This window comes from Ascaphus truei, chromosome 13, assembly GCF_040206685.1.
Source record: "Ascaphus truei isolate aAscTru1 chromosome 13, aAscTru1.hap1, whole genome shotgun sequence".
Lineage (NCBI taxonomy): Eukaryota > Metazoa > Chordata > Amphibia > Anura > Ascaphidae > Ascaphus > Ascaphus truei.
In genome coordinates, this window is record NC_134495.1 from 7,753,103 (window position 1) to 7,768,102 (window position 15,000).

At 43.3% G+C, this 15,000-nt stretch overlaps 2 protein-coding genes across 3 annotated transcripts in view; one reads left to right on the forward strand and one right to left on the reverse strand.

Moving 5' to 3' along the window:
- The window catches only part of HIP1R (huntingtin interacting protein 1 related), a 59,953-nt gene extending 57,096 nt beyond the window's left edge, over nt 1-2,857 (forward strand). For both annotated transcript variants that reach the window (XM_075568283.1, XM_075568284.1), the window contains exon 33: nt 1-2,857. This exon is cut by the window's left edge and continues 746 nt beyond it. The gene's annotated coding sequence lies outside the window, so the exon portion shown is untranslated.
- A 978-nt stretch (nt 2,858-3,835) lies between these two features.
- VPS37B (VPS37B subunit of ESCRT-I) overlaps nt 3,836-15,000 on the reverse strand; it is a 23,831-nt gene continuing 12,666 nt past the window's right edge. Inside the window, exons 2-4 of the mRNA XM_075568289.1 lie at nt 7,801-7,972; nt 7,103-7,185; nt 3,836-6,728 (exon numbers count right to left, since the gene is read on the reverse strand). Coding sequence (XP_075424404.1) covers nt 6,255-6,728; nt 7,103-7,185; nt 7,801-7,972 — 729 coding nt within the window. The 3' untranslated portion in view covers nt 3,836-6,254. The remainder of the gene's footprint in view (nt 6,729-7,102; nt 7,186-7,800; nt 7,973-15,000) is intronic.

Sequence of the window (15,000 nt, forward strand, 5' to 3'; positions counted from 1 at the left end):
TGGAAGACTGATCCCCTGAGCTGAAGCAGGGATAGTCTGACCGGTTTGGAGGGAGGGGGGTGCTTGGGGGCTGGAGTTGAGCAGCCCTAAGCTAGAGGTAAAATTCTATTTATCTGCATTGGGAATCTGTGAAGTACGTCTCGATCATGCTGTAGTTTTAATTATTTTTAACAGAAATGTATAGCTATATACTTTGATACTTCACTTTCGTTGGTTTGTTTTAAGCGCATCACAGCTTGCGCCTGGGAAAGGTTCAGAAAGGAATAACATTTGTATTTTTGGGGGTGGGAATAACACAATATGTAGCAATGCTCTTAATAGCGGGTCTTCCAATGGTATAAAATACAGTGTAAACATTTGAGGTTTTGTAATTTTAGCAACAAAAAAAATCATTATTTAAATATATATATATAGCAATAATTGTTTATCAAATACAATTCATTGTATAAGAGATTTGAATTATTTTTCACTTTTGTTCTATCCAATGTGTGTAAAAGTAAATAATTACTGTAATTCATGTTCCAGTCTGTTTCATTACAGATTCTAATCCATGCATAGGAGTTTAATGGCAGCTTTATACAAGGGTCGGTGTGACTGTATGTGAGAAGCCTTACTGTGGGTGCTCTTTCTCCCATCCCCCTCCCCCCACCCACAAACCTGACCTGTTGGGGAGTTGAGCACCCCTTTTATAATCCCTGAAAGTACCAGTGGTTGGAGATTAACATAACATTCTGTTTAATTAAAGGCAGGCGGAGCTAGGCTGATGGGTGTTATACCGAATGACACAAATGGTGGCAATGTTCAGTAGGAACCCTACACAACCACTTGGTGGCACTGTCTTCAATTTCTGGGATTCCAGACGCTCGTCGCATGGTTTCTACATGTTTTAGTGATTCTGAAGATATCTGGGCTAGGTTTTTTTTTGCTTGTCTGGGTGTGGCAGATGCTTGTGTGTGTGCGCCCCGCTGTAGGACAAAAGTTTAGCAAATATTAAACGGTTGTCTTCTCACACATGACCATTTGGTATACTTTTAGGCAGAATGTGTTTAAGTTTTTGTGTTATGTAAATGTCAAAACAAAAAATAAAAGTACATAAACATTCATGATTGTCTCTGTTGAATCTACCACCTCAACAACTAGTGTAACACGTAAACCTGTCCGATTCTGAGCTGCAATAGGAGTTTAGACTTGTTATGGTTTGACATCTTTTGTAGCTGGAAACTCCACCCAAATGTTCATGAAAAATAAAGTTAAATATTTATTTTGAAGATATTTTATTTTCATTGCTGCTGTATAAACAGATTTATTTCCATTTAAGGCGGTGTACCAATAGATATGCAACTTACAATAAAGTTTTGATTTTACATTTTGCATAGATAAGTAAACTTGAGTTAATGTTTTTTTACGTGATCACACACGTCTAAGCTCGATCTTTAAATGTACATATACTCTTACTAGACATGTTTAGTCACAAACTCTTGTTAGGAATTTCCATCACTAAGATGCATAGGATACATTTCCTTGCTCTTATATCTTCATTTGCATTATATGAATTATTTTTTTGTCAATGCTCAAATAAGTTGGAGTACAAGTTCTTGAGGAAGGCGTTCAGGTCGAGCAGCCATTGATCTATTATGGATACATGTATTTCATATTTATTTATTTACTGTACCATACGGTATACACCCAAAGCCTTACCTGCAGTCATGGTTACACATCTAGCCTTATGCATCAGGGCAAGGTTAGCCAAACTACTTCCCTAATAAAAGCTATATTGACTTATACCAGGGGTGGACAACTCCAGGTCAGCTTTTCAGGATATCCCTGCTTCAGCACAAGTGGCTGAAGATGGCCACCTGTGCTGAAGCAGGAATATCCTGAAAAGTTGACCTGTTGGTGGCCCTTGGACTGGATTTGCCCACCCGACACCCTAAAATGACCATGTATTATTTTTTTTTTTAATAGGTTGTCGCTGTATTCCTATACAATGGTTTTTCATAATTATCCCTACAAAACATTAAAAAAAAATGACACTTTGCATGAGGCCTACCTAAAGTATTCCTATGTAGGGTAGAAATTTTAGACGCTGGACCAAAATATTTTGATTGTCTCCCAGTCTAAGCATGTAAGGCCGAGCTCGCTGTGGCTGCTCGACTGTGCCCCATGCTCACTCCAGCAGCCAGCCCCTGTGCCAGCTGCAGAAGATGGGTTGCGGCGTTCGGGGGGGTCACTGACGCGTCACAGAGCTGGTTCGCCCTCATTGGCTGAACCAGCTTACGTGACGCGGACGTCATGGTACTGCCGCACGGAAATTACATTTCTGTTGTGGCGGCAAAATGTCACCGCACCCACTTTGCCTATGGTAGTTTTAATGTTGGGGACAGTAGGTAAGGCCAGAAACTGCATTTGTGTTAAACCATCTATTTTGTCTGTTCATAACCTGTTAAGATTCTGTAGTCAGCCTTTTGCCGAAATATAATTTGTAATGTTTTCAGCTTCTGACAAAATACATTTCATCTTTCCTTGCTAAGATACTTTGTGTTGTCAGTTTCCTGCTGTTTTAGTCAGTAAACAATAAGACTAGTTCTCTGAGGGAGGCAGAATCGTCTAACAAAGTTGCTAGAGAAGCTCAAGGTTTTTTGATAACAGGCAATGAATGGGCTATGTATTTACAGTGCCCATATTGGGAGAATTACGCCCCAAAATCATTCCACTAATATGTCCTGCCCATAAATCACGCCTCTAATCTAAGCCACACCCAGGTTACACCTACGGTACGCCTCTAACCAAACCTTTCTTTTTTCTGTATAAAAAATCTTTACCCTCTGCTTAATAAACTGAGGCGGAAGGATTGAAACACTGTGTGTCGGTTCTTTTGTTTTCCCGGGCCCGTACGTTTATCAGATTGGAGATAAGTGCTAATGCGTGATAAAGCTACCCGGGGAGTCTGCAGCAGGGCGGTGCTGTGTGTTTGTATCCAGTCGCAGAAGCCTCCAGCTCATTGGCAGGGAAAATGTTTCTTTCAGGCAATCAGGTCAGAGTCCTTGAAGTGCGCGCAGACACGCACACAGGCCGAGCTCCCGTGGGGGCGTTGCTAAGTGTTTGTAGGTCTCTCTGCCATGACAACTTCAAGTTAAGCCGATTTGTTACCTTCCAGTAATGTCTCGCCAATGAAGCTGCCCATATTAGCGCCACGGTGCTGCTGATTATTTCTCCAGTCGTCACGTTTGCAGAAAGTGCCTTTCCAGTTCTTTTAAGGGCGAACTGATGGTGGTTGGGTGATTACAGAAGACGTCTTAGGAGCCATATTTATTAAATTGTGCTATTCCATTCAGCACCTGATGCTGGAAGATTCTGTGGTCTTGCTACGGCCAGAAAGTTTTATGAAAGTGCGGCTTGGGCTGCGGTCCCAGTGCGTGCTACAGAGCACGCCTCGGCGTGCGCACAAGCATCACCCCCCAATCTATCCGGGCCAATTACATGCGTCGGCGCGCATTTAACTCCCTTAAGTCACATTTTTCTACTGTAAATGTATCTTTATTCTCATTACCGTGTATATAATGAATCCTTAAGACCTGTTATCTTGACACAATGATCTCTACCCTACTCAAATGCTATGTCAAAGTACAATCTGCACAAGTCAGGCCTGACCGTTTGCTTGTTACAAGGACTGTTTGTTTCTAAAGCAACCACACAGATTACAGTAAAATATGGCCATTGATGTAAAGTATCAATGATATGGGGGGGGGGGGAGAGAGAGGATGACATTTCAAATGACATTATCCTAGCATAAGTTGTTTCTAGAACATGTCTGCTTTGGGAAAATAAATGCAAATTCATACTGGTTTGTCATTTATTGAAAATAACCAGGTAAATAATCAACTACAGTTATGTTATACGACACACAGAACTTTACAGTAATTTTACACTATGAACAAGTATTAGTGACAATGTAGTGTCTGCATTGATTTAGATTTTGTTTCCAACATGCTCTAGGTTTTCCTTGTGTGGGAAACACAAACCTTTGGTGTTCAGGTAGTGCATAAGTGGTGTAACGAATGTGCCCCACACCTAGAGAAAATGTTTCTAGGCTTTGAGAAAGGGAAACATTTTTACAATGCTCCATAAATATACATGGTGATTAAATGGATTACTGAATGCAAAGCTTTAGGCATAATTTAGTCCGAGAAGAGACCTGCCACTGATCATGTGTTGGTCACCATTGCATCCAAAGGGTTAAACATGAGCAACTAAGTAAATAAAGCAAATGTGTTTGGTATACTATGATTGAATGCCAAGTTCAGGCTGCTATCTGGCTCGTGGAGATGTTACAGGGTATGCTGGCAATGGAGAGGATGTTACAGGGTATGCTGGAGATGGAGAGGATGTTACAGGAGATGGAGGGGATGTTACAGCAGGGTATGTTGGAGATGGAGAGGATGTTACAGGGCATGGTGGAGTTGTGTAGAGGATGTTACAGGGTGTGCTGGAGATGGAGAGGATGTTACAGGGCATGGTGGAGTTGTGTAGAGGATGTTACAGGGTATGATGCCATTTAATGGCCAAATATGAAAGTTCTTTGTAGATTTATAGAATAGTTTAACCAGCAGCGCCTGATCTTACCACAATTTCCTATGATAGTCAGTGTTTGCGCTTAAATATACTTTTTTTTGTAAATTTATATTTTAAAAACAACTTATTTTGTTCAAAGCATGTTATGCACAATTATAACGCATAGTCCTCTAGCACGCAGGGCAGCAATACACTGGAAGTCATGTGGCCGTTATATAAAATGTCCCATGTAATTTTCTTTTACTACAAAACATTATGAACCTAAGTGTTTTAATTACCAGTATGCAGCACAATTCTCACAGCCCCACAAGAGATTAGCGTAGGACAGTGCACTGACACGCTCCGTTGTTATCAGCTAAGCAATTAGCATTTGTATTTTTGCCACCACCATTTTAGAACATTAAAGTGACTTTGATCTTGTTAAGAAGTTCAGAAATATGGCTTAAAGACCCTTAAAAAAAATAATAATAATCACCATGCCCATATAGCAATGTGGCACTTACTCCTGGTGTCATAATCCAGGCAAAATTTTATTAAATTTACTGTATAAAATGCTAGTTCTACCAAATATTTTAAAGGCAAGATCTGCCATCTGTAACTAGGTATGACATCTATACTTTGCATTTAAAAACAAACAAACTGGCAGATATGATTTGCAGGTACCAAAAAAAAGGATAATTTGTAGGTTGTTTACATTTTAAATCATAGTATGTTTCTAAACATTCTTAAATTGTACCCCCCAAAACACTACAAGAGACGGGTACAGGTAGGAACTTTGCAAAATGCAAAAAGCCTTCATGGATTTTTACAACACTTGAAGCCCTTACTGCAAATCACAGAGCTAAGCAATGTGCACTTAGAAGATATGCAAATATTTTACGCCGTCCAGGAATAAGCAGTTAGACTAAGGCACATAACAGCCACATGCATAAGTAAGGAACGTGTTGCTTTCAGATGGAAAATTGCATTACTCGATCTGCATTTAATTTGCACGTTACAGGTTTCCAGTACACATTATCCCTGACGGATCCTGTTAACATCCGAAAATGTAAAAAAAAAGAAAAGAGAATTGACATTTTTTTTTTTTGGGATCATCTTATCTGAGACATCATATAGTGACAATATTAGGTACAAGATGTGTAGACTTTCCACTGTTCAGCACCATTCTCAGACCTTCAGCTTGAAGCCTACTTCCAAGAGGACTTTGAAACCTGAGATGGTTGGCAATTCACCAATGCACTTTTGTTCTCAAATCTTATGCACTGGCAGCTGATTTAAAAAGTTACCAATGACTGCAGCACAACAGAACTATTAATTTCCAATGCAGCATTCAGGCGCATACTCCAGCATGAATAACCAGTGAAACAGCGGTGCATTAAGTATAAATCCATTTGGAGGAAATGGCCTTCTCATTGCATCTGCACACTCGCTTCACAACCTAAGCCTACAAAATTAAATAGGATTCTCTCAAACCACACCCCATAAAGTATATTAGTTTAGTTGCCAAGGTATCGTATTTTACACCAGGAAAAAAGTATATCACCGGTCATTTTGAAGAAGAGGTTCCCCTGGTAACAATTTTGCACTCTTTGTACACATCTCATACATATCCAGGTCATCGGGTAAAATAACTGGTGTGAAATTGAAAGCACCATTGAGTTTGTTAGGCACATAATCATGTTTCACTGCATGATGAAGCCAGGGTTTGGGGGGATGCGAGGGGGTGGTCTTTGAGGAAGGGCTGGTGGGTATTGTGACATGAAAGGAGTTGGGTATCCTGGCTGTGGCATCTGATTTGGAGGCTGAATCCCACCACGAGCAGGAAGAGGTGGGTATGGAGACGCTGCATACGGCAGCACAGGAGTGGATTGTCCAGCAGCCAATGCAAACGGAGTTGGATACATTCCAGCCTGACTGGCGGGTGGAGGTGGCACAGCTCTTCTGGGCATCACGGCTGGAGGAGTATTGAACACCGCTGGGTAGGAGGGATGAGGTGCTTGGTTCACTTCTTGAGGCCTTGCTTGTGCTTTCATCACCAGCTCTTGCAATTTCTCTATTTTTACACGGCGCAAGTGTGCCAATTTGCGTTTGCTTAAATATTCATCAGTAAAGGCATCCAACTGGACACCACCATCAAGGAAATTCTCTGCCATATTCTGTAATAGAAGATGCACTAAGTAAATAGGAGTATTTTTGCAGAAAATGTGATCGGTCAACCAGCAAATAATTGGAGTAGCTGCATTGGTCCTAAGGAAAAACAAACGGTGTAGGTACCAATACTACAATATGTAGTTAGCACTTTCTAAGCCTCTTCATCCCACGACATGGAACAAGGTAAGATCTTCACTAATGTAGTCTGCTTTTAAGAGCAATGCACACAGATTTGGATGGGATAATGACGTTAATATTGCCTTATTTCACCTGATACCTTTCTCCCACATATGACGGCTGTAATGCCATCGCCACACGGAAGATGCACAAGGTAAAATGTTTATTAAGACGACCATAATAGGTGTGTTGTCAGTATTACCTCAGTCTCTTCTTCAATCTTTGCCCCTTCGGCTTGTAGAAGGGCCAACAGAGTTTCCAGTGAAGAGTTAACAGACTGCCGATCTGTCAAAGGAACATAAAAAAAACTAAAATTAGTCACCTCATGGGTGTAACCACATATGCGAAAAGTACACACAAAAGAATTCCATCAGGTTGTTCTTCCCCACGTGACCTTTCTTTGCCTCTATAAACACCTAAAGAAACTCTGCCGTCTAGAGAAGAAAGTGGTGGAGCACTGCAGAAAAAATGAAAGGGCTGGAGGCTGCTTGAAAATTAAAAAATGCTTTAATTTATGGCATTAGTAGACCGAGCTACAAAAACAGAGGGTAACTCTGACGCGTTTCGCGCTGTAAAAGCGCTTTATCAAAAACTCTGCCGTCTGCTTGGTCACTTTAAGGTACATTTCTGCCTAAGAATGACTGGCTGAACTTGCTAAAGTTCAGATTGGCAATCACTTATTGGGAGTCTATTACCTCTTTACGACAGGTAACGCATCACTCCTCCATGCATTGCAGGCCCCTCTGGGTGTAAATAAGTTCGATTTCTGACAAAAATAACCCTAACCCCCCACCCCAAACTGATCTGTATGTGAGATGTATCAGCACTTGCTTATCATGCATGTTTTTGTCTTGCGTTTGCACAATATGTAGATACCGCATGTTAAAAATGACTAATTACCTAGCTTTGTCTTCTTTAACTGATGAGATTCCATGATAGACTGCAGCTCCTGGTATTTCTGGGTCAGATTTGCTTTTAAGTTTTCCAGCTTGGGCTGATATAAAAGGTTTTCCTCCGCCAGACAGCGATTTCCAGCAAGTGTCATTTCTTTGCTGAGCTGTATACTCTGAACCTGCAGAGGAAAACAAGTGGGAAACAGTGAGTTTGTGTGTTTATATATCATTAGCATTACATTGGGTACCAAAGGGACTGAAAAATAGTCTCTTACATTAAAAGCAGCACTTTTACCCCCCAGGATGGGAACCAGGAGCCCCCACAGAACTGAAACGTGCCTTTTTCTGCTCTGGAAATGCCCCTGTTCCCGAATTACTGGGTTTAAAATCTCCCAGGGGGAACAAAATGGCCCCAAAAGGAAGCCGCAGCCTGGGGTTGGATTGCCATTAAATCCCTTTAAAAACAGGAGGTAAAACTGCTAACTTTACTGGTGTTTCTGAAACCAGGGGTCTCCCAAGCTGAAAATATCACGTTCCAACTCTGGGTGCCCTCCCCATCTCCAATACTGTAAAGAATAGGAAGGGGTATAAAGGGACACTGCGGTTTTAAAGCAGAAGATTTTTAAACGGTTTACTAGTCTACACCAGGGGTGGCCAACCAGTCCAAAGACCACCAGCGGTTAGGCTTTAAGGATATTCCTGCTTCAGCACAGGAATTACAGTCATCTAGGGGTATCCTGAAAACCTGACCTGTTGGTGGCCCTTAAGGACTGGAGTTAGTCACCCCTGGTCTACATTTTTCAAACACAGTATTTGATAGTGTGTATAACATCTTACAGAATGTGAAGGTCAATACTGATGAAACCTGTAGATATAACACCCTTTTGCTGCCAAGAGAGGGACATTACAGCAAGAGCTTAAACCTTTATCTAGACAGAAGCCATTCTCAAACACAACTTTAAATTTAAACCAACATCAGAATGAGACGAGTTTATATGCAAACAGTACATAATCTGCCGAATTCTTCCCCCTCAAACACCAGCAGCAAACAGGTTATGTGTTCTTACTGTGGGTCTTGCAGTTAAAATGTACAGATAATAATCACATTATGTTAACATGCCCCAGTGGCTGTGTGTAAAACAAACAAGGAAGGTGCTCTGCTGAGGAGTGTGTGAAAGCAGTGGCCAGTTATAGGGAGAAGTCAGACTTGTATCATACTGCATGTCACAAAGAATACATTCCTCTCAGAACCTTTCCATCAAAGACACTCCAATGGATTTTTTTTTTAGTTTTTAAAAAAAATGATATATAGATATATCTATATCTATTTCCCCCCCCCCCCCCCACCAAAAAAAAAGTGGAATGGGGTGGGTACAAAATGAAGAGGGGGGGGGGAGGGGCGGCACCAAAACATTTCGTTTGCAGCTCAAAGATAATCACGGTATGAAATTGTTTTCACCGCAGTCCAAATCCACATTTACAGTTGTTAAATAGTACATAGTCTTGTGTCAGTCCCCACTCCTCATGTCATTCAGCCACGGCTCCCAAACACTGCTACTGTATAATGACGTATCGCTGTCATTTCTTCTTTGCAACGAGTTTGCCATATTCTCTCTTTAACCCTTTGGAGACTTGGGGCTGGTCTTTCCCAGGTGGCCGCTATATGGCCGATAGCATATGGAGGGAGAGTTTCCCCTCTCTGTTTGGTATGCCATGGGATGGATTAATTAGTATTGTCACCCATGCATCTAGTGTCGCGGAGGTCCCTAGAACCCTATTGAGCATTTTGAACACCCGAATCCAGATTTTATTTCACCTGTGAGCATGACCACCATATATGTACAAATGTTCCCATCTGTTTTGTTCAGTTTGGATGGGGTCAGGTACCACCTGTACAGCAATTTATAGCTGTTCTCTTTTATAATTGTATTCATGGAGACCAATGTTGTGGCCTCCCAAATATTCCCCCCCCCCCCCCCAGGTCCCTGGGCTACCCTAAATCTGTCTCCCCTTGTTTAAATATGTTTCTTCCAGCCCTCTACCTTCCGGGATCACATCAATCCCTTAGCGTGTGGGTCATATCTACACACCTGTTCTAAATATGTGCTCGTGTCCGGGATACCCTTATGCAATGTGCGCTGTACAAAGTGCCTAATTTGTATATAGCAAAAGAGTTCTGTGTTCGGGATATTTTGGGTCTCTTTTAGAAAGTCAAATGACCCAACCTTGACATCTCTAGTTCTAGTGATCCCATCGCCTACCCACCATGTGACGGTATTCTTCCACAGGCCTAGTGAGAACATGTGCTTACCGAAAAGGGGAGTCATACTATGATTAGGTTGTATTAACCCCCCTCCTAGTGTGTCCCAAATTTTAAGAGAAACTAAAGTAGTTGGGAGTGTATCTTCCCCTCTGCCCCTATAGTTCCTGGGGTTCCATATTATCCCTTCTAATGTTGTTGGGGCCCGAGTAGTGACACTCTAGATCGATCCAATGTACTGTGTTAGGTGGGGTATGCCAAAGGACCATTTGGGTCAGTTGTGCCTCCCTATAGTATTCCAGGAAGCTTGGGGCCACTAGGTTGGAATTATTCAGCCTCTGAGTATGGCTGTGGAGGGGGATGCCTTTTACATTATGTGATACTATTTTATGTGATATTTACCTGTATCATTACGTTTACTGGTCAACTTTGGCACTTTTAGCACATAGAACACAAAACCCCAGCAAGCTCTTTTTGGGAACCCCTGAGCCCCCACAAAATATATGTATGTATTTAAGTGTCAAAATGGAGTGCTATTGAGCGTGGCATATGTATACAACAGACGACAGAGAAGCCCAATGCTACATCCAACATGACAGAAATACACAGTAAAATAATTATATATTCTCTTGGAAAAGGGTCATTTAGTTTAACCCTTTGGCCAAAGCATTGTAAGCTTGCGAGCCACGACAAGGCAGACCCCCGTACGCAAGTCCTAACACTACCAGATAAAATACTAATATACCTCTATTATGATTTAAATTCTCATTTACCTCTATTAGGAGGAAGAAAGACCACATTGGATCTATATCCAGTAGAATGAAAGGACCTACTCACTAGGGAAGTGGGGAGGGGCGGTCTTAAAACCTGGGAAGGAGGGGCCACCAACCTCCAACAGCTGAAAAGAGGTATATTAGTATTTTATCTGGTAGTGTTAGGACTTGCGAACGGGTCTGCCTTGTCGTGGCTCGCAAGCTTACAACGCTTTGGCCAAAGGGTTAAACTAAATGACCCTTTTTCAAGAGAATATAGAAGTATTTTACTGTGTATTTCTGTCATGTTGGATGTAGCACTGGGCTTCTCTGTCGCCTTTTAGCACATGCCAGATATGGTTTGAGAAATCCTGCAAACTGGGGGCCAATTTCTTCCAAGTAACTGCAATGCAGACTGGCCGCAGAGAAGAAAGGAGTTATTAGTTTGACACATTTTTGGCATGTTTGGAATGGGTCTGTGCAGGGGAGCAGCTCAAAGACCCGGTCTGAGGGAGAGAGATCCAGTAAACTATGAGTATAGATTACTTACTAGAAGGTGCTGATCTCATCTCCACCCTTTCCTGTCTGACCTAGCAACCTCCCTATACAACATACATGCTTAGCCTTGGACAAGATGGCTCCTGCCCCCACACGTTGCCCTTGCCAATCCAAGACACAACCGTGGCACACACACACTATTTGCTCACGCACTGCAGAACGTTACTAGAGGAAATCCCGCTCTAAAGCAGACTTTCTTCACTATAAATTCACACTTCTATAAACACTGCCCTCTCCTTTGCTAAGCAAACCTACTTTTCTTCACTCATACAAATTGTCCAACCCTTAATGCGCCATCTTTAACTCCATTCTCAGCCCAACTACACCAGCACCCCCTTCTACCCTTACGGCCCGAGACCTCGTCACCTACTTGATAGACAAGATTCAGTCAGACCCGACATCTCTTCATGTCAAGCGCCACACGCAACCTCTAGCACCCCCAGCAGACCTAAATCCATCCTCAGCTCATTTTCCACTGTGACTGAGGATAAGGTCTCTGCTCATATTGCCCTACAACATGCCCCCTTGATCCTATTCCCTCCGGCACACCAATCCTCACCCCAACTCATCTTTCTTACCTCTCACTCACCTCGGGCACATTGCCATCTTTTAAAACATGCCCTCAGCACGCCCAATCTAAAGAAACCATTTCTTGACCCATCCTCCCTCTCGATTCCCCTTGGCCTCCAAGCTACTTGAGCGGTTTGTATACAACCGCCTGACTCTCTTTCTCTCTGCCAACTCCCTGCAATCTGGTTTCCATCCTCTACACCAGGGGTCTCCAAACTCAGTCCTCAAGGGCCACCAACTGCCCAGATTTTCAGGATATCCTTGCTTCAGCACAGGTGGCTCAATCAGTGGCTCAACTGAGCAAAGACTGAGCCACTCATTTAGCCACCTGTGCCGACACTGGGATATCCATAAAACCTGGCCTGTAGGTGGCCCTTGAGGACCGAGTTTGGAGGCCCCTGCTCTACACTCCACGAGACAGCCGTAACTAAAAAAAGAGGCCAATTACGTACTCACAGCTAAGTCTAAGGATCACTTCTCCTTACTAATTCTCCAGGATCTCTCTGCTGCATTCGACCCGGTTGATCACCCCCTACTCCTCAACACTCTCCACTTCATTGGCCTCCATGATGCAGTATTGTCCTGGCTCGCATCTGACCGCTCCTTCAGCATTTCCTACTCTGGCGTCTCCTCTTCACTCCCTCTTTCTGGTGAGTTCCCACAAGCCTGTCCTTGACCCCCTTGCTCCACTCACTCTACACCTCTTCTCTTGGCAAACTAATACAATCTTTTGTCTTTCCGCATCATCTCTATGCTGATAACACCCAGATTTACCTCTCCCTCCCCCTCCCCCATGACACCAACTGCCTCTCTGCAACCTCCTCCTGGATGTCTCACCGCTACCTGAAGCTTAACATGTTCAAAACCAAATTAATACTCTTTCCATCTCCCACTGCCACCCCTACACCCAAACTCTCCCTCACCGTCAATAACATCACAATCGCATCAACACCACAAGTCTGCTGTCTAGAAGTCATCTTTGACTCTGATCTCTCCTTCATTCCTGATGAAGTCCTGCTGTCTAGATCTCTGAAATAGTGCCAACTTACGCCCTTTTCCCACTCATGATGCCACTAAAATCCTAATTAACTTACTCATCTTGTCAGCCTTGCCTACTGCAACCTTCTCTTAGTTGGCATTCACCTTGTCCACTTAACCCAACTCCAATCCTTCCAAAACGCTGCTGCCAGACTCCTTTACCTCACTCACCGCTCCATTTCTGCTATCCGACAATGCAAATCCCTACACTGGCTTCCCATATCCTCTGCAATCACATGCAAATCCCTACACTGGCTTCCCATATCCTCTGCAATCACATGCAAATCCCTACACTGGCTTCCCATATCCTCTGCAATCACATGCAAATCCCTACACTGGCTTCCCATATCCTCTGCAATCACATGCAAATCCCTACACTGGCTTCCCATATCCTCTGCAATCACATGCAAATCCCTGCACTGGCTTCCAATATCCTCTACAATCACATGCAAATCCCTACACTGGCTTCCCATATCCTCTGCAATCACATGCAAATCCCTACACTGGCTTCCCATATCCTCTACAATCACATGCAAATCCCTGCACTGGCTTCCCATATCCTCTGCAATCACATGCAAAGCCCTACACTGGCTTCCCATATCCTCTACAATCACATGCAAATCCCTACACTGGCTTCCCATATCCTCTGCAATCACATGCAAATCCCTACACTGGCTTCCAATATCCTCTGCAATCACATGCAAATCCCTACACTGGCTTCCCATATCCTCTACAATCACATGCAACTCCCTACACTGGCTTCCCATATCCTCTGCAATCACATGCAAATCCCTACACTGGCTTCCCATATCCTCTGCAATCACATGCAAATCCCTACACTGGCTTCCCATATCCTCTACAATCACATGCAAATCCCTACACTGGCTTCCCATATCCTCTACAATCACATGCAACTCCCTACACTGGCTTCCCATATCCTCTACAATCACATGCAACTCCCTACACTGGCTTCCCATATCCTCTGCAATCACATGCAAATCCCTACACTGGCTTCCCATATCCTCTGCAATCACATGCAAATCCCTACACTGGCTTCCAATATCCTCTGCAATCACATGCAAATCCCTACACTGGCTTCCCATATCCTCTGCAATCACATGCAAATCCCTACACTGGCTTCCCATATCCTCTGCAATCACATGCAAATCCCTACACTGGCTTCCAATATCCTCTGCAATCACATGCAAATCCCTACACTGGCTTCCCATATCCTCTACAATCACATGCAACTCCCTACACTGGCTTCCCATATCCTCTGCAATCACATGCAAATCCCTACACTGGCTTCCCATATCCTCTGCAATCACATGCAAATCCCTACACTGGCTTCCCATATCCTCTGCAATCACATGCAAATCCCTACACTGGCTTCCCATATCCTCTGCAATCACATGCAAATCCCTACACTGGCTTCCCATATCCTCTGCAATCACATGCAAATCCCTACACTGGCTTCCCATATCCTCTGCAATCACATGCAAATCCCTACACTGGCGTCCCATATCCTCTACAATCACATGCAAATCCCTACACTGGCTTCCCATATCCTCTGCAATCACATGCAAATCCCTACACTGGCTTCCCATATCCTCTGCAATCACATGCAAATCCCTACACTGGCTTCCCATATCCTCTGCAATCACATGCAAATCCCTACACTGGCTTCCCATATCCTCTGCAATCACATGCAAAGCCCTACACTGGCTTCCCATATCCTCTGCAATCACATGCAAATCCCTACACTGGCTTCCCATATCCTCTGCAATCACATGCAAATCCCTGCACTGGCTTCCCATATCCTCTGCAATCACATGCAAATCCCTGCACTGGCTTCCCATATCCTCTACAATCACATGCAACTCCCTACACTGGCTTCCCATATCCTCTGCAATCACATGCAAATCCCTACACTGGCTTCCCATATCCTCTGCAATCACATGCAAATCCCTACACTGGCTTCCCATATCCTCTGCAATCACATGCAAATCCCTACACTGGCTTCCCATAT